Genomic DNA, 25,888 nt, shown 5'->3' with positions numbered 1-25,888 from the left:
TTTTTCACCTATAAAGGGTTAACAAATAGTGACCTACAATAACCTGACCAGAGGACCAATCAGGAGACAAAATACTTTCAAATCTCATGGAGGGAAGCCTTTGTTTGTGGGTTTTGGGTTTGGCTTTGTTCTCTCTGGGTCCTGGACGGGACTAGAGGTGCAACCAGGTTTCTGCAAGTCTCCCTGCTACAGTCTCTTATCTATTCAGAATTGTAAGTAAGAAAAGGTGGTCATAGTCTTTTAATTTGTTTTTTTTTGATTTGCATATGTGTACTTGCTGGAAGTAGCTTAAATTGTGCTTCTGCTGGAGAAAGTTTCTTTCTATTGTTTATAGTTAAAAGACCCTGTAACTTTTTACCATCTAAAGTGCAGAGATAAACCTTTAACTTTTTTCTTTCTTTTTTATTAAAAGTTTTGCTTTTAAGACCTGTTTGATTTTTTTTCTCCTAGTTAAGGTTCAAGGGAATTGGTGGGGAGAAGGAAAGGATAAATTTTCTCTTTGTGTTAGATTCACGCAGCTTGAATCTGTATGGCCTCTGGGTGAGGGGGAAGGTAACACTCCTCTCGGTGTGGTGATTCAAGAAGTTGAATCAGGCGATCTCCTAGTGTTCCCAGGGCGGGAAGGAGCTGGGAGGAAGAAGGGAGGGGGAAGGGAATGGTTTATTTCCCTTTGTTGTGAGACTCAAGGAATTTGGGTCTTGGGACCCCCAGGGAAGGTTTTTGGGGGAGACCAGAGTCTATCAGGCACTCTACTCTCAGTCCTGATAGGTGGCAGCCTATCAGATCTAAGCTGGTAATTAAGCTTAGGGGAATTCATGCTAGTACCCATATTTTGGACGCTAAGGTCCAGAATTGGGAATTATACTTGACACAGATGCATTAGGGGGGAGAGCTGGTCCATGTTATTACTGAAGGGGATCAGTACAAGGTGGAAAGGGGTGGGTCAGCCCGAAGAGGAGGAGGTAGAGGGCGAAGTTGTGGCTTTGGAGGGGGGTAGTCAGGGACAAGCGGGCAGCTATAGAGCAACAGATCCAGAGACTGCAGGCTAGACTGACTACTCAGGATCTTACCAGATCAGGGGAAACGTGGCCCTGGAGGCCAGGGAATTGGGACTGCCTGAAACGCCAGACACACAATTTTGCTTGGAGACAGAAATGTCTTCGGTGCCAGGATCCCCGCCCCCCCTTTGAACCAGTGAGAGGGACAGAGGTAGGTGCTGTGATGTAGGAGTGCCCTGGGCGGCATCCTGTCCATGTTTTTAGTTTAGGACGGGATGCATCTGGTTACCCCACACTCCAGGGAGCAATTGAAGGGAGTCCCATGAGGGATTTTTTAATAGACACTGGAGTAGCCATTAGCTTAACCACATGGGAGCAGGGGAGTCTCGATATCCCTGGGGTAGGACTGTCCAGTAGAATTGTCTGCCCTCCCATGTGAATACAGGTTTATACTGACATGAGGTAGCTAGTGGCAGAGACCCAAACCCATTTGCTATGTACAACATAGCTAAAATTCGGAATTGGGGTCCAATGCGGGCTAGCATTTCAGGGTACGCTGCCACTACTGAGGCTGGTGAATTGGCCAGAGCATTTAGTGCCCTGTAATCCACAGTGAGACGCCAGGTGCTGTTTGGCTTTTTTACTGGCCACACAGCAGCATTACAAGGGGATGCAACTGCTCTAATTAGTCCCCTTTGTTTTAATTTCCCAGTAGTTGCCCCCACCTCTGCCAATGCCTCCCGAGGAATGGGATATTATTTCTGTGGGGGAGGGTCCACTTCCTCTAGCAGTACCTCCATGCTGCTCCTACCACGGTTCAGGTTATTTGTGGCCCACACAGGGATGTGTTCCCATCCAGCCGGGGGTGGTGGGAGGGCATGTGCTGCTTTTGTGGTCATAGTGGCTATCCCCATAGGAATGGTATAGCCCTGACCATCCTGTGTTTGCCCCAGTAAACACACCCAATTGGCTAAGTTCAGTACAAGTCCCAGCTTGTGTAAATCTTCTGCCCCTAACAGATTTAGCACATCATTACAACCCCACATAATCTCCCCTTCCCCCCAGACTCCTTTGATCTGTTCCCGCCTCAGGGTTAACTGTGTCTCCTGTCCTGTTGCCCCTACAATTGTTACAGCTTTTTCTGAGGGTCTTCCCTGCCCCCATGTGGTTAAGCTGATGGCTGCTTCAGTGTCTATTAAAAAATCCCTCAGGGACTCCCTTCGATCGCTCCCTGGAGCGTGGGGCGACCAGATACATCCCATCCTAAACTGAGAACATGGACAGGATGCCTCTCAGGGCACCCCTACATCGCAGCACCTACCTCTGTCCCTCCCACTGGTTCACAGGGGGGGCGGGGGTCCTGGCACCAAAGGCATTTCTGTCTCCAAGCAAAATTGTGTGTCTGGCATTTCAGGCAGTACCAATTCCCTGGCCTCTGGGGCCACCTTTCCCCTGATCTAGTAAGATCCTGGGCAGTCAGTCTAGCCTGCAGTCTCTGGATCTGTTGCTTTATAGCTGACCATTCGTCCCTGACTACCCCCCCAAAGCCACAACCTCACCCTCTACCTCCTCCCCTTCGGGCTGACCCCACCCCTTTCCACCTTGTACTGATCCCCTTCAGTAATAACATGGACCGGCTCTCCCCCTTGATGCATCTGCCTCCACACATCTGCCTGTTCCAAAGACTGGGGCAGCTGATTGGGAGCAAGTTTAGGATGCTGCAACCATAAATGTCCCACGAACTGAGGATCGCTCAGCTCCAACAATTTTTTTAGCAATTCCACACCCCTACCATGCTCCACATCCCCACCAGTTCCTGGTGCCCCTGTCTGGGGTATCACCCATGGGCCGTCTAGGGGATCCACCCAGCACCGTGCTCATGCCTGTATGCAATTAAGTGCATCTCACCCTGTTTCCCCAGGAATTCGCTTCATCTTATTCATCCCTGCAGTACAAGAATACACCCCAAACAATTATTTTGCCAGCTGTCCAGGGATTAGAAATGGGTGTGCCACTTCTGCCACATCAGTTCCTAAGGTGCCCATCCCAAAAGACTACGCCATATAATCACCTGGTTCTTACGAGTTAGACCCTCCATCCCCCTTCCCACCTCCACTAGCCACAGCACAAACTGATCCCAATCCTCCCGGGGTACCTTTCCCAAATGGCCTGGTACTGCCTCCCGGTCCTTCAGGGACAAGGGGCAGATTTATGCCTGTTCTACTACTTGTGGGGCATAATCCCCCTACCCTGCAACTGGGGCCACTATTCCTGCCTCCTGTAGTTCCTTCCTGGTAGCCTTGCTTGCAGGGGCTGTAACAGTGGCTTGCCAGCTTACAACGTCCACTGGCAGTGGTGGTGGGTACAGTGTTTTTTCAGGATAGGTTGGTGGAAGTGTCTTGATTTGTGTAAAACAGTGACTGAGCTTCTTCACTTGCTTTCACCAGTTAGCATGCTTGATTGTGGAGCCATTTGTTGCCCTGAAATGATTATTTGCCCACCATCTTAGCATTAACGTGGCCCCACCAAATACATAATTTGAATTTACCATCACCCAACATTTTGGATCAAATTTGGGATTCACTTTATTTAAAGCTGTTAGCAAGGCTTCCAGTTTTGCCTTCTGAGCTGACCTTGCTTCCAGTGAGAAACCAATGGTGCTGACTGCTTTATTTTTTTTTTGATTTCCACAGCAGCTAAACCTGCAGTTTTCTGTTTCCCCTGATACCTACAACTTTTATTTAAAAACCATAACAGTTTCCCCTTCTTTACCTGATTGGGGTTAACTGCCCGAAACACCTGATGTTGGGTTTTACCTGGGCTGGCTTCACATTGGTGTGGGGTGCCAGCCAGACGTAATCCGGCTACCCAGACTATGGGTTCTTTTAACACTTTTGCTTCAATGTTTTTTGCCTGTAGAGCCAGCAACCATTTGGCAATACGCTGCCCACTTACTTGTCCCTGTAAGATAGTATGCATGTTTAACAGTCGCAGGAGGTTATGATGAGATTGGACTATCAGTTTTTGCATTTCTGTGAGGTATTTGAATTTCCCTACCCCCCAGTAGGTGCACAACAGCACCTTTTCACATCATCCATACTTTAGTTTCACAGCACTTAAAAGTCGAGAGGCAAAGGCCACAGGTCGGTCCTTTGCCTCATACTCCTGTGTTAATGCACAACCAATGGTATTGTCAGATACCAAAGGGTACAAATAAAAGAGTTTTTTCCCATCCGGGAGGCCAGCACTGGAGCACTGGCCAGTTTTTTCTTTAGTACTTTCACTGCCTTAGTACACTTTTTTGACCATTCCCAAGTTGAGGCTCAGGTTAGGTCAAATAGAGGCTGGGCTATTTTTGCATAATTGGCCACAAAATCCCTGCAAAATTCAGTTAGACCCAGAAAACTTTGCAAGCTTTTAACATTCATAGGCAGTGGTAGGGACTGGATTAGTTGCACCCGTCCCTTAGCGATTTCCCTTCCCATTTGGGACACTTTCACTTCTAAGTTGGTTACTTTTGTTTGTCCCATCTGAGCCTTTTTTTTATTGACCTTTAACCCTGCTTTTGCCAAAGCATGCAGGACCTGCTTGGTTAGTTTGCTGTCTTTCTTCTCTGTTTTTCACATTAGCAACAGCTTGTTTACATATTGTATGCACCTTGCTGAATCCATCCCCTTCAGAGCCTGTCTTATGTATTTGTGAAAAATTGCAGGGGAGTCCCGATATCCCTGGGGTAGGACTGTCCAGCAGAATTGTCTGCCCTCCCATGTGAATCTGTCTGGTTCTGTGATTGTTTCTGTCTGTTGTATAATTAATTTTGCTAGGTGTAAACTAATTAAGGTGATGGGATATAATTGGTTAGCTAATCATGTTACAATACATTAGAATTGGTTAGGTAAATTTTAGTAGAATAATTGGTTAAGGTATAGCAAAAAATATTACTATATAAATTAGGGGCAAACAGAAAGTAAGTTGGGATTCAAAATATAAGGAAAAGAAACTTAAATTTAAGCTTGCTGGAGGTTCACCCCAATAAACATCGAATTGTTTGCACCTTCAGACTTCGGGTATTGTTGCTCTCTGTTCATGCATAAAGGACCAGGGGAAGGGTAAGAGTGAAGGAATAAGCTCTCTAACAGTCCCATCCATAGTCCCACCACATTCTGGCCTTTCCCTGGTGGCCTCTTCCCCGTTCTGCCCCCACTTCGCCTGTCCCACCCAAGGCCTCTTCCCTGTGTGCCCCTTACCCCCTCCCCCACTGTGACCCCCAGACCAGAAAAGCTCTGTGCCCCTGAAGTGGCTTCGAAGCCATGGTGGGGAACGAGTTCTCCTCCAGCTCTGGGACTTTGGTGGGGGAGATTTTTCAGGATGCCCCAAATCTGCCACTTCCCCTCTCCTCCCCAGTGTCATGGGGTTTGTGGAGGCTTAGCATCCCCAGGCTCCATTATGTGCTGCCCATGATGAGGACTCGCGGTCTATTTGCCAAGGAGCCTTTTGAAAGAGTATCTACTGGTGTAAGTATAAATGGGGGTCAACTTTTATAAAGTTGCCAGATGCCAGTTCGATTTTAAAGCCCAAATGTAACAAATAAGATTTGCCTCTTTTGGGTAAATAGTATAGCTCATAAGTTTATGAAATTTAATAACCCCCTCCCCCAAATCCAGGGATGGTTACCTTACTAATTTTAATGATAAGATCATCTCAGGTCAACTTTTACCTTGGACAGTTCTTCTCGAATTAGGACATTTTGCTATCTTTTAAGCAAGAAAACAGTTTTATTAATTCATCCTCAAGTCTATGTGTATACAGCCAACAGTTTAAAGAAGGATTGTAGATTAAGTTTGGATGCTAGCAGTTCCAGACACTTACTGAATACAACATACAGTTCTGAAAGCAATTGACATAGGCTAATGCTGGGGCCAAGCACAGAACACTCAAATTGTCTACAGTTCTTTCTTACAACAGTTACTGCATAATAATCAGTTATCAATTCTTTAGAACGTCTAATACAATTAATGTATATAATATAACTCTTAAGGGAATGAAAGTTGCACTTCGTTTCCTGCTTTTGATGAATGTGCTTCATTCCTGCTGATTAGTTTGAGAGGGACTAGTTTAAAACACCAGAAGGAATCATATAAAAGCAGACCTACATGGGAATGGAATTTTCCATTTCGTAATAAATCTTGTAAGAGTTCAGAAATGGTAGGTGGTTTTCCTTGCTGCCCAGGGGGCTCCCAGGCAGTCAGCCATACAGGTTGCTTCAGAACCAGGAGTCCCTGAGACCCTGACGCCTCACCTACCATTTAGCTGGCTGGTGGATGAGCTAGTTTTTGATCTATGTGTCTGCTATCATAGAAAATGGCAATGGAATTAATACATTCCTGCAGAACATAGGTGCTGACTATGTAGGTACTCTGGGGCTGTAGCAGCCATGGAAACAAATAGTGGGTGCTCAGCATCCAACGGCAGCCTGATCGATCATCTCCTCTCCCTCCCCCCAGCTCCTCTTGCCCACTCAAAACCCCACCAATCAGCTCCTCCTCCCTCCCACTGCCTCCCCACTGCCGTGATCAGCTGATCAGTGGCATGTAGAAGGCAGTGGGGGAAAGGGGGAGGAGCAAGGGCAGGGCACGCTCAGGGGAGGGGATGAAATGGGGTGGGAAGAGAGGAGGCAGAGGTGGAGGGTGAGTGGGGTCTGGAAAGCAGGGATCAAGCATTCCCGGGCAAATGAGGAAGCCAGCGCCTATGCTGCAGAACATCTTAATTCCTGTGAACCAACATTTTCTGATAGAAATCTGTGCTGACCTACCCTGCCTAAAAGCTATTCTTTGAGATTTCCCAGTTTGGACATGTAAAGAGTAAACCAGCATGTAGCATTACTCAGTCAAAACCCTAAAATCCAGTTCTTCTAGGCGTAGTTAGAGAGCACAGACTCAGCACAGCTAACTTTGCAAGTACTTATATTTAATAAAGCAAAGAGAAATATAGTCTCTTGCCACTTCCTCTTAGTCCTGGTAACCATGGGAGGAGGAGAGAGGTTGTCCACACTGGTTGGTCTGAAGTATCCAGTCACATTTTTGGGGATGAGCAGCTCTTTGGTGCATTCAGGAACTCAGACATTCCTCTCAATGGTCTCATGTTTCATGCCCTTTCCTGCGGTCTTTGGAGAATGGTGATCAGCTTATTTCTATATTAAACTTACCATTGTTCTCTCACATGAGAACATATCCAGTTCTGGGCACCGCATTTCAAGAAAGATGTGGAGAAACTGGAGAGGGTCCAGAGAAGAGCAACAAGAATGATTAAAGGTCTTGAGAACATGACCTATGAAGGAAGGCTGAAAGAATTGGGTTTATTTAGTTTGGAAAAGAGAAGACAGAGAGGGGACACGATAGCAGTTTTCAGGTATCTAAAAGGGTGTCATCAGGAGGAGGGAGAAAACTTGTTCACCTTAGCCTCTAATGATAGAACAAGAAGCAATGGGCTTAAACTGCAGCAAGGGAGATTTAGGTTGGCCATTAGGAAAAAGTTCCTAACTGTCAGGGTAGTTAAACACTGGAATAAATTGTCTAGGGAGGTTGTGGAATCTCCATCTTTGGAGATATAAGAGTAGGTTAGATAAATGTCTATCCAGGATGGTCTAGACAGTATTTGGTCCTGCCATGAGGGCAGGGGACTGGACTCGATGACCTCTCGAGGTCCCTTCCAGTCCTAGAGTCTATGAATCTGTGAATCTATGAATGATAGCTCCTCCAGTTTCTCTGCTACTTCCTTCAGTAGCTGGAAGAAGGCATTCATGGCACTTATTAGATCTTTTTCTTGTCAGAAATTTTTTTTAGGTTTTATTCATTTCAGAGATTGTATTTCTCTGTTAGCCCCCACTATTATTTAGAATTTCCCCTTTTAAGTAATTCGTCTTAATAGTCAAAAGCCAACCATGTTAAGTATTTACATCTTTCACTGTTTGCTTTTCTTCTTCTTCTTCTTCCGCACAATTCATAGACAAGTTTTTTAAATTCTTTGATTATATTTGATACATTTCCTTTCACCTTCTCTTGGGGTTTACAACAAAATAAAAGATATAGCATTGGAGGAATAAAACAGATTAGTCACGTATATATCAATTTCATAAGGCAGACATGAGTATAAGTTTTCGGGATTTAATTTGTGGTGAAAGGCAGGTGGTTCATATTCTGGGGGTATCAAGACCTTCATCCTTCAGTTTTTTGAGGATGAACAACAAGGGCTTTTGTTTTTTGTTTTGTTTTCCCTAGTTAGTTCAATCATGCAGTTTCCACTCACATATCTGGGACTTGATTCAATCAGTGGATGCAATAGGCCAATCTGTTTAGGAAATAAGCTTCTTACCCTTATTTTTCAATTTTTTAAGGAGGGTGTTTCAGCTAGCAATTTCAAATTGAGGGGGACTCCTTAGACAATGTGATTCATACCTTGGTATGTGGATTGATGTTCTCCTATAGTTTTAATTTTCTAGTTGGAGTTAGAAGTGGCAAGGCATGATTTTGGGGTAAACAGAGCTGGGTGCAAGATTTTCCTGTGGCATTGAGAGGAAAATGAATTTGGATTTTATTCTTGCAAACTACAACGGCATGTATTAACAATCTGTCCAAAGGATAGCCAACATCTATACAAATTGCACCAGCTTCCATCCGAGTAGACCATTGAATGACGACGACTGTAATCAAGGTTTCCTACTAGGCATTGCATATCACCGATAGACAAATTGTGTCTCTGAGGCACAGACCTGAATGGCGTGGGGTGCAGCGCTATCTATCCCATCTCAGGTGGAGCCCTACAAGACAATTTTTCCTCAGGGATCTTCAATGCCATGCAGAGACTTTGCCACCCATTTGGAGATGAAGACTGCTCTTTGCAGCCATTCACTTCTCCACCTTGTCCGCTTTGGGGAGTGCCGGGTAGGCTGATGGGATCTGCAAGGGTGCTGGAATTGTTGCTGGCTCCAGAGGTGGGAGGCAGAACAACCACTTTCCATACAACCTAGACAGGAGGTTAGAATGTGGTTCAGATTATGTGCCTGATCAGGGAAAGCGGAGGGAGTAGAAACACCCTTTATACTCTTACATGGGCTACCCAGACCTTGGAGTAGGATACCTAGGAGTAACTGAGGCTACTTGCTCACAAATCGCGTTCCTGGAGCACGGGGGAGTTAGGGGACTGGGTACAACCTGGGTTTCACCCTTTGGTGGCTGAGCACAGTGACCGAGGCAGTGCAACAGTGTGAGTGTAGGGGTATGTATACACTACACTGGATCAGCAGGTAGTGACTGATCTATCGGGGATGGATGTATCACGTCTTGTCTAGACGCGATACATGCATCCCCAAACGCACTCCCCATCGACTCCGAAACTGCACCAGGGCGAGAGGCGGAAGCGGAGTGAATGAGGGAGCAGCAGCAAGGACGCAAAGTAAGTCAATCCAAGTCGATCTAAGAGACATAAACTTCAGCTATGCTATTCTCATAGCTGAAGTTGCGTATCTTAGATCGACCCCCCCACCCCATAGTGTAGACCATGCCTAGCAGTCTATTCCTGGTGCAGGAATCTTATGCACCCCTACTTCAGGGCTGCATATAAAGTCACAGTCTAGTGATGCCTGGTGATTTGCGGTGCAATTTCTAATTCCCCAGTCAGCAGCTGATGCATCCCCAATCACCCTTATCATAACTATTATTACTATTAATTACAATTCATTTTCTTTCAGTTTCTTCTCCTGTTGCCAGGGCAATGCATTTATAGCACCATGGATGTTCCTGGCCGCTCTCACAGCAGATTTCATAGATGTATCGATCCAGGCGTGAGGCTGGGTGGTGTGTTCTCCTGAAAAATGGACCCTCCCTTCATTCTGAAACAAAGCTTTAGAGTAGTCAACAAATTGATATGGGGTGAATGAAACATATCCTCCCATCGTATATTTGTCCAGGCCCCATTTCTTGATCACATGTTTATTGCAGATCTTCTGGATATAATTCTTGGGCACCCGGTGGATTTCTGCCAGGTCCTCCAGCACCACATCAACACACTTTTCATCATCGAGGGGAATGAAAAATTCAGCATCATCCACCCAGGTGTAGGAAGCCAGGATCACCGCCGCCCCACTGGAGAAATTGTGGCTGGGGTAGTAGATGACTCTAGATGGGTGATCAGTGATTGACCTCCCATTATAGATTCCATCCTTCTGCCAAAATTTTTCAGAACAGATCAAAAATATCTTAGTGGCTCTTGCGTAATGAATGGAGCGCAGGGCATGGGTCTTCTTAGCAGAAAGAGGTGGAGAAAATTTAATGAGCCGTGTGGCTTTTGCCGTGGCTGTGACAAGGACATAGTCGGCCATCACAGATAAGGGGAATGGGGAGTGTGGTCTGCGGTAAAACACTTTCACTTGGTCATTGTCTTGTAGTATCTTCACTACTGGGGAGTTAAATATAACGCTCCTGTGAATATCTTGGTAGAAAGCCTGCGGCAGCTGATCGAATCCCCCCGTGATCTCATCATAACTGAAAGAAAGGTGGGGAAAAGATGATAGTCAAACAGTTACAGCATCTGCCCACAGTTATCTGAGAGAATGCCGCAAGAGTAATAGGCAGAGCTTGCATAATAGGAGAGAGAATCTAGCCTCCATTGACTGTACAACTCTAGCTTGTTTTATTAGAGCGGAATGCTAGGTCTGCGGTAATTAAGTTTAAGGCCAGCTTTCAGTTTAAAGCTTGTTTCTTCTAAATGCTCTAAAATCCCCATGGTTCTCAGATTGCCTTCAAAGTAGGTGTGCCTCATGGAGGCGCTGGATGGAATTAATGAGCCATGATTTGGGATCATTTGACCAAGGGCTACGACACAGCTATGGTCCAATATGCCCCTAGCACATACTCACACTGTTGAGTTAATTATTGAATGCCATCAGAATTCACTCAGTTAGTAGATGTGGACACTCAGTAATGCCAAGCTCATTTCCTGTGAAAGTGTCCCCAGCCTTTCGTGGCTATAAATCTATAGTAATGAGCACCTACCCTCTATGACAATTCAGACCATCAGTGCCTACTTCAGAGAAGGCAGCTAGCTGTACTGCTAGATGAGATGACAAATGGATGAGATAGGAGGAGGTTGACAGACAGATGCATATACTGAATAACGGATGGATACGTAGACAGGTCCTACCATAGACACATTGTGCTTCCACATACAAAGCAAGTAAATAAAGACGGTTTTCTACTCACGTCTTCTCAGAGAAGGTGGTAAAGATCATGACAGAGTAAAGAAATGACATGTGGAATAGACCATCTTCATTCATCACGTCACCAATCATGTCAATGGCTCCTCTACTTAAATTTCCTTCTTTAATCAAATACTCCTGGGTGGGGAAGAGCGGAGACAGTGGAAGGCACGTGCATATTATATCCCCATTGAGAAATGACAGTCAAAGGGATATTTCATTTCAAATGAACACAGGAATTACTCAACATCAGTGAGGCAGGGGAGGTGTCAAACTATTCACTACCCTTCAGTGTGATTTGTCTTCTTCCTCATTACCAATCCCTCATCCCTTTTGACTCACCGGGTTACAGCCTGACCTGAGTGAAGTCAATCAGAGCTTTGCCATTGACTTCAATGGGGCCAGGATTTCACTCAAAGTGTCCCTACCGAGATATCATTGTCTTTGATTAAAGAACCATGGTCCAGCCCAAAATCTCCTGTGGGGTCAAAATAATGATGGGTAGAGCCACAGAGGAAGGTTATCTGATAAAAATAACTGTGGATGAAGATTCATAGCTGGATGTCACACAGCGAGCTGGGGTGGGAAGAAGAGATGCCAAGCTGGTTGCACAGGACTGGAATAGGGTCGTGTCTTCATGACACACACACTGGGAGTATGGTAGCACTGAGACCACTCACTTTCTATGGGTTGGAGTTTTGGGTAGGGAAAAACAGAGATAATGTGGATCCATGTCCCTGCCCTCCCCGTGCCACAAATCAGAGCCAGGAAGACCCAAAGGGGAAGTGTGCGGTGTTCCAGGAAGACCCATGAAGTGAGCATACAAACTCTGCCCAGCCAGGATCTTTAGGAGGGATCTGATGCATTATCTCCTATCATATACTGTGTACACCTGGCAAGATCTATCCCACGAGGAGTTCCATTGGCTAATGTGAGGAAAGATTAGAAAATTGGCACCTTTAGATTTAAAGCTACTGGAATACCAACTTCAATTACCTTGGTGGAAAAGGAGTCATATTTCTTTTTCAGAGCACTGCAGTTTGTTGTCACCTGGGGAGCAAACAAGAAAACAGTCGTTTGTTTCATGCTGATGGCTTTACCTTTAAAGTTTATTATTTTCCCTGTATGTTACAATGTACTTATAGGCCATATCCTAGGGCATAGGCACAAGGGGGCAGGACATACATGACTGCTCAAGTGAAAGAGCTGTTAACAAAATCTTTTTAATAGTGCTCTTGTTTTCTGCTCCTACAATTCTCCAGCTGACTGAACTGTTTTCGCTGAGACAGTCCAAACAACAAAAATAAATAGACTAAATGTAAAATTTTCAAAAGTGAATATAGGGCCTAACTCCCATTTCCAGAAGTGACTTAGGTACTTAAGGGCCAGATTTTCAAAGGTATTTAGACAACTGAAGATGCAGATAGGCAGCTACATGGATTTCCAAAGCATCTAAATACCTAAATCTCAAGGAATATTATGAGCTAGATTCACAATGGGACTTAGGAGTTGCAACACTCAACATCACAATGCCTAACTTTCTTTGCCTGGAAAACTGCTGGGATTCACAAAGCCTGAGTCATGTGCTCAGGCTCTCTACAATCAATAGCGTGCTCTAAGCGCTGAAGAACAGAATCCACAAAAGCCAACACATGGAACCACCTAAACCAGCCAATGGGAAACATCAAGGAAAGTGATGTGTCTTAAGCCCCACCCCCTCCATTTTAGGGAGTTCAGCACCTATCTCCACTTCGGATTCTAAGCCGTAAGCTCATAGCTTTTACCCCAGTGGTTAGGGGATTTCCACAATGTGGGAGACCACCAGTTCATGTTCCCCATCTAGCTTATAAGGAGGAGTCTCCCACCTCACAGGCGAGTGTCTCATGGGGGCCTCCCTTAGTCTCTCCTGTTAAAGCTGTTCCAGTTTGGATAAATAATCAGTGGAGCAGGGGGATTGGATTTGGGGTCTCCCACATGAATGTCCTACCACTAGACCAGTGGCTTTTAACTTTTCCAGACTACCCTAGGTGCTGTGGGTGCTGCTGCACTCTCTGGTTTGAAATGGTTTCTGTTATATAGAGGGTTTACAGTTTGGTTCAAGGGCTCTCAGCACCCCCACTATACAAATTGTCCAAGCAACCCTGACTGTACTCCTTGCAGGAGGCTGATTTGTAGTGCATACCCCCAAGTTTCACCTCACTTGAAAACAACTTGTTTACAAAATCAGACCTAAAAATACAAACGTGTCACAGCCGCTATTACTGAACAAATGCTGACTTTCTCATTTTACCCTACAATTATAAAATAAATCAATTGAAATACAAATATTGCACTTACATTTCAGTGTGCAGTACATAGAGCAATATAAACAAGTCATTGTCTGTATGAAATTTTAGTTTGTTCTGACTTCGCTAGTGCTTTTTATGTAGCCTGTTGTAAAAATAGGCAAATATTTAGATGAGTTGATGTACCCTCTGGAAGACCTCTGCTTTCCCCCAAGAGTACATGTACCTAGGATGACCAGATAGCAAGTGTGAAAAATTGAGACGAGGGTGGGGGCTAATAGGCTCCTGTATAAGACAAAGCCCCAAATATCAGGACTGTCCCTATAAAATTGGGACATTTGGTCACCCTCCACATGCCCCTGGTTGAGAACCACTGCACTAGACTACAGAGTCATTCTCACTCTATCACTCTGGTGCAGGCTGACCAGATAGCAAGTGTGAAAAATCAGGACAGGTGTTGGGGGGTAATAGGAGCCTATAGAAGAAAAAAAAACCAAATATCGGGACTGTCCCTAAAAAATTAGGACATCTGGTCACCCTACTCTGGTGGCATCTATGTCCCTTTGTGAATCTAGCCCCAGGTGCCTCTCTGCATTCTTTAGATGGCAAATACCTTTGAAAATCTGTCCTTTAAGAGTATGTCTACACTGCAATAAAACACCGGCAACTGTCCCGTGTCAGTTGACTTGGGCTCACGGAGTTCAGGCTGCTAGGCTATAAAATTGCAGTGTAGATTTTTGAGTTCGGGCTAGAGCCTGGGCTCTGGGAACACATAAAGCAGGAGGGTTCCCAGTGCCCAGGCTCCAGCCCAAGCCCAAAAATCTACACTGCAATTTTATATCTCCATGAGCCCAAGTCAGCACACACTGGTGTTTTATTTCAGTGTAGACACACCCTGAGAGCCTAAGTCTCATGCATACAACTATAATTTAGCAATGTTGTGCGTGTGTGTAAATCGACAAAGAAAACTAGCAAAACTCCCAGAAGTGAGAAGCCACCACCTATTCAAATTAACAGTTCTCTAACAGTGGTTAACTTCAAATGTTCAACAACCAAAAAATTGGCATCTGGTTAGCCTACCACTGGCATGAGCTGCCACACTTCAAAGACAAGGGACTGTCCCCTCAATGGTGCTACATTCACCCATGTGTGTTGCTAGGACTTCCAGAGGCTCATTCCACGGCTTTCTATGATGCAGTAGGCAAAGCCACTTTATATTTCATCCCTGGAACTTGTTTGTCCTCCTGAGCATGGCCACCCCGGGGGGAATTGTGGGAAGGCACTGGAGGCCTATCAGCACTCAAGGGTTTTATCCTCCATCTTCACTGCACAGTGGGTGGGTTACTAGTGCAAGTGAAAGCAAAGTCCAGGCTCCAATGTGCCAGTGAGTCTGGGCTGAAAAGACAACTAAGTTTGAGGGGTTTAGGGCCAACATCTAAGAGACAATCCAAGTTAACACTTTAATGAGAACATACCCACATTCACGAATCCTTTCCACAACACACATACCTTATCCAGTGTCTGATTATAAAGTTGACTGGCAGATTTTCCTCTTTCTGTGGGAAGCACAGGGTATTGCAAGATATCAGGGTTTCGTTCTACCTCTCCAGCTCTTGCCCTGACATTGTTAACGAAATACCAGCCCTTGTCATTACTATTATAGAACGGGTTCAGTTTCAGTTTCAGTTTTTTAATAAATTCACGCACAAGCCTAAAGAAAAAGGAAAGGGGGGGAAAAGAGAAAATTTTAAAACTGTGAAAGAAAGTTATATGCTTGCATATGATCCTCTAATACAAATCCCACAACTCTACCTATGTAACTGAAATAATTTGTGTGTAATGACTCCAGATCCACACTTTACCAAAAGTCAATCATGCAACTAGTGCTGGTCACTTTTTTTAATTGTGAAAACCTTTTGACATATGGAAGTTATTTCAGTTTGGCATCATTTGCATCAGACCTATTTTCACAAGCTTTTTAATACAAAATATCAAAAAGTTTATTTACTGCAAACCATGTTTTGCAGAAAATGAACCATGTTGGTAACCATTTCAGTAATGACTGTAAAAATGTTTACAATTTTAGTGAATACAAATTTTAGTGAAATAAAAAATTTTGCTCAAAACTGAAAAGAAGTTGAAAATTCGCAAAATGGTTTACATTTTGGAAAAATGTCATTTTTTTCAATGAAAACTACTTTTTGCTTGAGAAATTTAGACCATCTCTCCCAACACTGTCTGCTCCCTGAACAGTCCCATCAACTTCCAGGATAATCCATGATCAAGTATTACTTCTACTAATCGTAAAATCATACTTTTCCTTGATTATTATAAGAGACATGATAGCAAAAGCTGCCCATTCCTAAAATTCTTAACAGGAAACAAACAAACAAACAGGCTGGTGATACAGATGCATCTTCAACAATGCTCCTAGTTAGTATAAATGCACAGACTGAATTTAGGGACCTGTGGATTTAAAACAAACGCCACTAGTACTTGTGCTAAAGAACCAGATGGAGCTCTCTGAAGGTAGCAGTAGACTCATATATAGAGCTGATTGGATAAATGGACATTTTATCCTGTGGGAAATGTCAGAAATAACAGATTTTGACACTATTTCCACCCCAAAGTGAAATGAAAAATGTCAAACAATGTCTATTCAGAAACGTCAAAACATATTTGTCTGAGTGGAGTTGTGACCTGGCTCATGGGATTGCAGGGCCACTCACTCAGATTTAGCCTAACTGGACTCCCATTGTCATGACAGCTGGACCAAACCTGAGTGGCACTGGGACCCCAGAGGTTGCAGTGTCTGGAGCAGGGAGGTGAGCCAAGCCAGCCCCATGGGACAGGAGCTGCTACTTGACTTTTTGAAACATTCAGAAGTGGTCTGGAACTTCAAGGTACATATACACCTCTTTCCTTTGACAATACACATGGGTGAATTCGGAACCAGATCTCCTCATATCACAACCACAGCTCTCTCATGCTCCTGAAACAAATCCCTTGGCCTTCTCAGGTCGCAATCACTACTTTTCCAACCTGCTCCAACATATTCCTCCACCATTGCGATACAGCTACACCTAACACAGTGAATGCAGCTGGCGTGCATGCAGGTACTGCCCAATAAGTATTGCCAGTTCTAGAGTGGCCAAGTTAAGTTTCTGTAGGCATTTACTTTGACTCTGTATTTTCTGGTTTCTAGCTGGTGTGAGTTTTGAGGAACTCAATGTTTTGGGAGGGCATGAGCAATCACAGGGCAACGTCAATGCTGTGTTAACAAAGCTTTTTGCTGTTTAATTATAAAACTTATCATGAGTCCCATTTTTTTCAATAAGCAACATGGGCCCAGAAAATTGGAGGACCTATGTGGTTACCAGCTGGTCAGTCTGAAACCCTGACTAACTCCAACTAATAAATATTCAGAAAGCCCTTTGAAAAAATTCATAGTACAAAACCAGCACATTTTACAAAGAAGGTATGAAAGAAATCGTGGCTGGAAGGTGGCAGGCTGGGGTCTCCATGGGGACAGAGCATTGGTAGCTTGATATTTTATATGATAAGGTCCAAACCTTCCAATATGTGGTGGGGTTTGTAAGCTCAACCTTAACTGTTGATTTCCTGGGTTATAAACAGTTGTTGTTTTGCTGACTGAAGTGTTCTAGGTGGATTTTTCCCCTTCATTTACTGATACGTGCTCCCAGTCGTAACTTCACTTTAACGATCCATTGTGGTGTAGTTGCATCGTCCAAGAACATACCTGGGACCTAATTATGAATCTAATATCCAGTTCCCCATTTGCTGTGAGAGTGGGGTGGGGAATTAATCTGGTCCACACCTAAAGTCTGTGTCTTTTAGGCTGATTTAGCTACTTCTGCCCACCTACTCTCAGCCCACTTATGCAGGAAAAGTGACAACTCCATGGATATTTCTTTCCCCTCTGCACACAGACTGACAACTTGATGTCATGGAGTAAAGAGGCATTTTAGTCTATTCAAACTTGAGCTTTTAATGAGTTCCCCCCCTCCCTGGAATTATCCTAAAAGTTTTCAAAACAGGGCTTCCCCTATTCTGAACAAGATTAGTGGCTGAGCAGAATATTACCTGTGATGTCCTGGTAAACGCATGGCTCCCAATTCCACATACCAATCTTGTTCTCTGTGGGTCAAGATGCGTCCTCCCAAGAGGTTACTGGCTTCCAGAATGAGAACCTGGGAACGAAATACATATTATGATTTTCAATCCCTTGTTGGTATATGGTGACTGTATCAGAGGATCTCAAACTGGGGGTCATACATGGGCAGCAGGTATCATAGGCTGGGGGAGGCTGTGCCTCCCCAAACAGCTTGGTGTGGCCTCACCCACCCTCCACCTCCGGTCTCCCTTCTGCAATTCCCTGTGCTCTGCCCCAGCCCACACTGGCTGGGACTGGGGCTTGCTGGCCTGCCATGGGGACTCGGGGCAGCTGGCGCTGGGGCCGAGCTGGCTGTTTGGTGCTCGGACTGCACTGTCCAGTGCTTCGGGGTTGGGGTTGCTGCTACCACATCACCTGGCCACCCCAGGGCTGTGGTGGGGGTGCTCTGGGCTCCTGCTAGGGAGGTGGGCAAAAAAAGGAGGGGCAGGGCCTTGGACAGAAGGGGAGGAGCCGGGGCTAGCCTCTCTCAATGGCCAGGTCGCCAGCTGCCCATGGGGTCATGACCCTTCAGGGGGCCGCAAGGTGGTTACACGGAGGTTGCAAGCTGTCAGCTCTGTGGGGCTAACAGTCCTGAGCCCCACTAAATTAAATTAACCTCCTGTTTTTAACTTATAAGGGGAGGTCACACTCAGAGTCTTGATGTGCGAAAGGGGTCACAAATACAAAAAGTTTGAAAACCTCTCCTGTATATTGCTCTCTTGAACAATGATGACTGATTTATCCCCTCTCATTTCTATTGCAAATGGTCACCGCACAAAGAAAATGCTTATTTTATAAAAGTAATTTTGGACAATTTATGGACACACTCTATCCTTGATTTGGGAACCCGCATAAGCATGTGCTTAAGATGAATCTGAACTCCATGGGACTGAAGGATGTGCTTAAAGTTAAGAATGTACTCAAGCATTCTTCCTAAATAGAGATATACTCCTGAACTGGGATCTCAAGAAGCAGATTCTAATATGGAGGATATTATCCTTTCCCGTGTATTACAGAAAACAGGTTTTCAATGAGCGAGTCTCTAATGCAACAACTAAACCCTTCTCATATATGTGCCCAAGCAATCTCTGTTGACTTTTGCAGCTCTGGGGGTTGTATTTCTTAGGTGATACTGAGAGGGGAAGTAGCAGATCTATGGGGTATGGGTAGGGATAATGGGTTCCAGGCTTTCTCAAGGCCCACAGGCAAACCAAGAGAGTAGCACCTTTGATGGAAAAACAAAATAAAGAAAAAGAGTAAAGGGCCAAGTTAAGGTTGTTGTGAGATCATGAATATGAATTTTCATGCGTATACAATTTTGTCTGAAATACATGAACCTTTGAGAACATTCCCTTAACTAATCACCATTTCCATGAAATGCAAGGATTGGGATTTTTTTTACCTGTAACATTTTTGGTATTTAAGTTTTCTTATGGTAATATTATTAATATTCTGGCAACCTTAAATTTAAGTTAATTAATTTTTTCCCCTGGAAATGGCAATAATATACTGCACTATGCTTTCTTGATTCCTTCCTTTCACAGTTAACTTAACTTAATTTCACCTTGTTTTATTCTTCAGCATTGTCTACTCTATGAAAAAGAAGTAATAAGACCATTTCAAGGGAGCACTTACTCCTTGGCCTGTCTCTGGCTTCTCTCAGTTAATAGAATTACCAGTGAGCAGTGGGTGAAGCTTCCTCTTGGGGAGGCTAGCCCCCTGCCCCACCTTTTCTGGTTGAGGCCACACCCCCAGTCATTGCCTTTAACCCCGCCCCCCTGGCAGGAGTGGGGAGCAGCTCAGAGCTCAGCCTCAGCGAGAGTCAAGCTCTCAGTCCCAGCCAGGACTTCCCCTTCCCCCGCAGCCCTGCCCCCACTCTGCATCTTCCCCCTGAGGGCCCACACCCACTTGCTCCTTTCCGCATCCCCCAACCCTCCGTGATACTGAGACCAAAAAAGCTCTGTGCTGCAGCGGAGAGCAAGAGCTTCTCCAGACCTGGGGTTGTGGTGGGGGAAATTTTTCCAGTGGACCTAAATTGGTTGGGGGCCCCTGGGCATGGGCCCTGTGTACCCATGTGGCAATCCACCACTGCTCTCCCCCCGAATGATGCGAGGTTTGGGGAGTCTTAGCCTCCTCCAGCCTCCATTACATGCCATCCATGGAATTACCTTACAACCAGCATCTTTCAACAGTTTGGCAGCTGTGAGTCCACTTATTCCTGCCCCAACAATCACCACCTTCTTTGAACGACACCCAGTTTCCAGTCCATTTTTGGCAATAGCCACCAGTTCTTCATAGTCAGGGTCAATGAAGCATTTTTCCCACCTCGTCTCTCTGCCAGGGAGAATCTGTAAACTTGGGACTACCACCAGGAGGAAGATCTGGAGGAAGACTAGAGAGAAAGAGATGAGAGGAAAACAGATGGCACAAATTTTGAAGCAAACTCATTCTCTTAGACCACAGAGCTCAGTAATGTCATTGATACGATCCATCTGAGCTGTAGAGAGAAGCTAAGAGTCTCAGTTGTGAAGTTCAGATATATTAACAAGGAGTTTTATTATGATCAAACGCAGTGAGCATATAAATTGAAAGCAGTGAAGTGAATACTCAGATCCTCACAGTTGTCTTATAAACTGTAAAATATCACATGGACTATTCAAACCACAATCTATCATTAAGGGTCCTGGCTCCACCCTCTCAGATACACTTAGATCTGTGTGTGCCACAGGGATCTAACAGTCTGGGGGCTGGCCATTCTCAGAGGGAATGGTGCAGGAGAAAATCATATATAGTGGACAATGTGACTCTGAATGCGGTCTTCAAGATTTGGCCTCATGAGCTGAATTGAGAGACCTAACCAGAGTCTGCTTTATGCCATTCAAAAACTCAGGAATGTTGCTCCTTTCCATTAGTCAAGATAAATTTTTGTTTTTTCCATGATTCTCCCCTCATTGAGTGTGAAGGCGCTGTCTCTTCTGTTGAGCACAACTATGGAAGTGTCACATGGAGAACCATGTGGGTTCATCACATAACTCAATTTCCACTCCACTTAGGGCTTTAAATGACCAATTAAACCATATAAATTCTATTGTATGGTTCAGAGCAACCTTAGTAGCACCCACACCACCCTTCCTTCCCATGCTGACATGTAGCATTGCCTGGCAAAAAGGGGGTTAACTTTATATCCCAGAGATCTCTGACTGCCTCTGTGGGCCACTGGCTGCTAAATATATCTTGCAAGACATGGCATGAAATAGCTTGATTTTTGTAAGGTTTTTCACACAGTCCTACATGACATTCTCATAAGAAAACCAGGGAAATGTGGTTTAGGAGAAAGGAATATAAGGTGGGTGCACAACTGGTTAAAAAACCCTATTCAAAGATCAGAGGGGTAGCCGTGTTAGTCTGGATCTGTAAAAGCAGCAAAGAGTCTTGTGGCACCTTATAGACTAACACACGTATTGGAGCATGAGCTTTCATGGGTGAATACCTACTTCGTCGGATGCCGCATCCAACGAAGTGAGTGTTCACCCATGAAAACTCATGCTCCAATACGTCCGTTAGTCTATAAGGTACTACAGGACTCTGCTGCTTTTACCTATTCAAAGAGTAGTTTATCAATGGTTTGATGTCATCTGGGAGGATGAATCTAGTGGTATCTGACAGAGTCCTGTTCTGGGTCTGGTACTATGTAATATTTTCATCAAAGGTTTGGATAATGGAGTAGAGCATGTGGTTATGAAATTTGCAGGTGTCACTAAGCTGGGAGGGGTTGCAAGCACTTTGGAGGACAGTATTGGAAACTGAAAATGATTTTGATAAATTGGAGAACTGGTCCAACATGAATAATAACAAGAATTCAGCAAAGACAAATGCAAAGTATTGCACTTAGGAAGGAAAAATCAAATGCACAAACACAAAATTACTGACTAGGAAGCAGTCTTTCTGAAAGGATATGGAGGCTAATAGTGAATCACAAATTGCATGAGTCAACCATACCTGGTCCCAAGCTCGGCTGAAAAAGGAGGACGGTTAGTGTCAGGCTGGCAGCTGGCATTAAAAACATGGCATAAACTGACAATAGGGATAGGACTCGAAGAGTTGACCCTATTTGAAGGGACTGTTGCAAGGAAAAAGAAGAATGTGATGCTGATGTGAAAAGGCAAATGCCAATAACTGGAGTGTTGCATATATGACACGGGAGGCAACTCCTCTGCTCTACTTGGCTCTGTGTCCTCAGCTGGAGTACGGTGTCCAGTCTGAGGTATTACAGTCCATAGGAGAGCAATAAAAATGATAAGAGGTTTAGGAAACATGAGCAAAGAACATAAAAATGGCCAGACTGGGTCATACCAAAATTCCATCTAGCCCCATAGCCTGTTTTCTGACAGTGGCCAATGCCAGGTGCCCTGGAGGGAATGAACAGAACAGGTGTTCATCAAGTAATCCATCCTCTGTCACCCATTCCCAGCTCCTGGCAAATAGAGGCTAGGAACACTATCCCTGCCCATCCTGGCTAAGAGCCATTGATGGGACCTATCCTCCAGGAACTTATCTAGTTCTTTTTTGAACCCTTATAGTCTTGGCCTTCCCAATATCCTCTGACAAGGAGTTCCACTGGCTGACTAGCTAAGAGGAAAGGTTGAAGGAATTGGGTATCTTTAGTCTAGAGAACAGAAGGCAGAAGGGGGACATGATAACGATCTTCAAAAATGTAAAAGATTGTTATGAAGGGGATGATGAGTCATTGTTCTCCATGTCCACCAAGGGAAGAACAAGAAGTAATTAGCTTAATTTGTAGTAAGTGAGATTTAACTTAGATATTTGGAAAAATGTAACTGTAAGGATAGTTAAGGACTGGAACAGGTTAACTATGTGGAATCTTTGTCATTGAAGGTTTTTAAGAACAAGTTAGACAAACACCTGTCAGGGATGGTCTAGGTTTATTTGTTCCTGCCTCAACACAGGAGGATAGACTAGATGACCTCTTGAGATCCTTTTCAGCCCTACTGTTCTATGATTTCTAAGACAAAGTAGAGCATCTCTGAGCCTCCTTTAATTTGCATCAGTGACTGGTCTGGCAGACAGAAAGCCCCCAGATCAGGGAGGCAAAATCTCCTTTTTCTCACACCCCTGGCTAAGCTACACTCAATCCAAGCTTTGATTCAGTCCAAAAACTGAGCCACTAATGATATGGAGGCCTATGTTCCAAGTTAAGGGATATATTTCAGGTCCCATTTCCAGTACAAACAGATCTGGGAACAGATGTATTCTAACTTTGTTCCCAACATGGGAGTAACTGTAGTGTAGTCACAGCCTTGTAGGTTGAGGGAAGAAATCCAAATTCCAAGAACCTTTCTGGAGAAATGAAAAATAATTTAAAAAGTACAAATTGTAATTTTTCCTGCTGTTGGAAGAATAAGACATTATTTTTTCTCTAAAATCCGGTACTGTCTGCCGTTTAAATTCCCAACTCTGAGTCCAAAGCCATATATTTCAGAATCACTGAAAGTAACCTGAGTGCAATACTCATCCCATCTTTTGAAATCAGAAATTGTTCATGATCGCCACAACCAGAAATATGTTTATGTAATGCATTCTCATAGGTGAAACCAGGAAGGTGTAAATTGAAGGCATTGATGCTCTCAATAATTACCATGTTCTTCCTCTGTAATTATCTACATCTTTTGCATGTTCTGTACGTGATATGCTAAGATTTCCAAATGGATGCGTGGGCTGGAGATAGGAGTTGCCACACCTACTGTTTTTGCAATTAAACTACAGAGCAGGAAATACTGTCTGTAGGTTAATTTCCATGGAACTACATGCCAAACAGAGATTAATTTGCAGAGGGTAGATCGAGCAACAGGTTAGCAAGGGTAATCACTTCCAAACCTCATCTGGGGGCCTGAAAACAATTTAGGGTGGAATTCGTCCTGGTCAGAAAAGGTCCTACACACCACATAAGTTCCATGCTCCTGGTTCAGTTCCTGAAAACTACAGCTGTGTTGCGAAGAGTGTGGAACTCTCTGTACTGCATGGAACTTCTGGAGGAATCATAGACATGTAAGGTTGGAAAGTGTCCTCAAGAGGTCTTTTAGTCCAGTCCCCTGCACTCAAGGCAGGACTAAGTATTATCTAGACCATCCCTGACAGGTGTTTGTCTAACCTGCTCTTAAAAATCTCCAATGATGGAGATTCTGCAACCTCCTTAGGCAATTTATTCCAGTGCTTAACCTCCCTGACAGCTAGGAAGTTTTTCCTAATATCCCACCTAAACAGCCCTTGCTGCAATTTAAGACCATTGCTTCTTGTCCTATCCTCAGCAGTTAAAGAGAACAATTTTTCTCCCTCTCCCTTATAACAACCTTTGATGTACTTGGGATGTATGTTATACATTCATTTGGGATTTACTGACGGATTTGAAATTAATTTGCAGGCAAGTGGGAATGCTCACCCAAAGATGGAAAGAAATTTGTATCATGGCGATGGCTTCCTCCTGAGCACCCAGCAGTAGTCTTTGATCAAACCAATCCCCTAAAATTTATTTCAAATCATGCTCAGCCTCACACAATTGTGGGGGCTGATGTATGGCTCAGTAATTCTTCAAATTGCTTTCTCCAATCTACCAACATTATTTTGCTCATCTGAAGTGAATCTCAAGCAGCTAATCCTCATAAATGCCCTGACCTCCAGCAAGCATCAGATGTTCAGTTCTACTACATTACAAGGAGCAAATCAGAATTTTGACAAAGAACAAGATACCAGCACACTAAATACATTGCATTACTTGCAGTCTCCCCATGTTCTTCCTCTCTAGTCTCCTTCATAACCATACACTGCGAGTCTCTCATTAACCAGCCCCATCAGCTAAATCCATGCAGTGTGGGTTTGGCATCAGTCCCATCCAAATTCCATGCCACGAAGTCATGTATTTTGGACTATGGAAGAGTAACAGAAAAAGTCATTTGACTGCTAGAATCTTCCATCTAACATAAGTGAAGGCTTTGCAAGATAAAAATTCTCCAGTGAAGAAATGAAATGAACTAATACTGGACACAAAATGGTATTTGCCTTTGATTTTTTTTAAATGCACAGATTTCATTTTTTCCAAAAATTCTCATTGAAATTTTCTGTTTTATTGACTAAAAAGCAATCAAAAAGTAACAAAAACAAAAACAAAAAGAAGACCCACAAATAATCATTTTTCTGCTGTTTTCAAAATATTTCAGTTTTTGAAAAAAATCAGTACTCATTTTTTCATTAAAAATGATTTTTATAGAAATAAAAATTTTTCCATTAAAATCAATTTTCCCATGAATCATTTTTCATATGATACATTTCCAGCAGCTGTAAAATTAACTTAGATTTCCACCTTCGGATTCTCAAGCAGTTCCTCTCTAGTAGTCTGAAATAAATCTAAAACAGCTGCCCCTCAAGTAACTTCCTCCATCTCCTGAAATCCTAATTGGTACCCAACACATTCTCTGTACTGGAGCATTGGACAATAAAATTGATCTTAATGTGTAGGTGAAGCCAAGTACAAACAAAAATACACCATTGGTGGTGTGCTTGCCAAATTCCACACTTAAAAAGGATTAAGGGATTCTGGGAGAAAATCGATTGTAAAAGGGGGAGAAAAAGAAAAAGACAACAATGCTAATGAGAGGGAGAGAAAGATGTGAAATATTAAAGTTAATTGAATATCTTCAGCTAACTGACAAAGTAAGATGGGCCCAAAAGAGCAAACTGTCCCATCCTTCTGTGCCCAGAATTGTAACCCATCCCATCCCACTGCAAAAGTTCTAAGACAAGACGTTTCACTCACAGAACCTGTCCATGTTACAGCTGGCAGCTCAAGTCATCAGTGAGCCCTGTTACTTTATACACTCCGCTAGTTCCTGGTAGGAACTGTTGGCTCTGAGCAGCGCCGGCTCTAGCAATTTCGCCGCCCCAAGCACGGCGGCACGCCCCGGGGGGTGGCGGGGGGCGGCTCGCCGGTCCCGCGGCTCCGGTGGATCTCCCGCAGGTTTCCCTGCTGGGGGTCCGGTGGTCCCGGCTCCGGTGGACCTCCCGCAGGCTTCCCTGCTGGGGGTCCGGTGGTCCCGCGGCTCCGGGAGACCTTCCGCAGGCGTGCTTGCGGATGCTCCACCGGAGCGCGGAACCAGCGGACCCTCCG

At 44.3% G+C, this 25,888-nt stretch overlaps 1 protein-coding gene across 1 annotated transcript; it reads right to left on the bottom strand.

Moving 5' to 3' along the window:
- Nucleotides 1-9,723: 9,723 nt before the first annotated feature.
- Nucleotides 9,724-25,550, bottom strand: LOC127032801 (L-amino-acid oxidase-like). Its single transcript, XM_050920403.1, has 7 exons — nucleotides 25,538-25,550; nucleotides 19,878-20,101; nucleotides 17,640-17,746; nucleotides 15,045-15,246; nucleotides 12,247-12,300; nucleotides 11,255-11,388; nucleotides 9,724-10,537 (listed from the first exon to the last, which is right to left on the bottom strand). Exons 1-7 carry the CDS (start codon nucleotides 25,548-25,550, stop codon nucleotides 9,724-9,726), a joined length of 1,548 nt encoding a protein of 515 aa, XP_050776360.1.
- Between the last annotated feature and the right edge of the window lie 338 nt (nucleotides 25,551-25,888).

The sequence above is a fragment of the Gopherus flavomarginatus genome, chromosome 12 (genome assembly GCF_025201925.1).
Source record: "Gopherus flavomarginatus isolate rGopFla2 chromosome 12, rGopFla2.mat.asm, whole genome shotgun sequence".
NCBI lineage: Eukaryota > Metazoa > Chordata > Testudines > Testudinidae > Gopherus > Gopherus flavomarginatus.
This window is presented reverse-complemented; position numbering and strand designations above follow the sequence as displayed.

Excerpts from the sequence above, each read along its gene's own strand:
- LOC127032801 (XM_050920403.1), bottom strand. Across the intron at positions 12,301-15,044 it reads ATAATCAGACACTGGATAAG|GTGACAACAAACTGCAGTGC; the intron begins GTATGTGTGTTG and ends TTTGCTCCCCAG. Across the intron at positions 10,538-11,254 it reads ACCACCTTCTCTGAGAAGAC|TTATGATGAGATCACGGGGG; the intron begins GTGAGTAGAAAA and ends CCTTTCTTTCAG.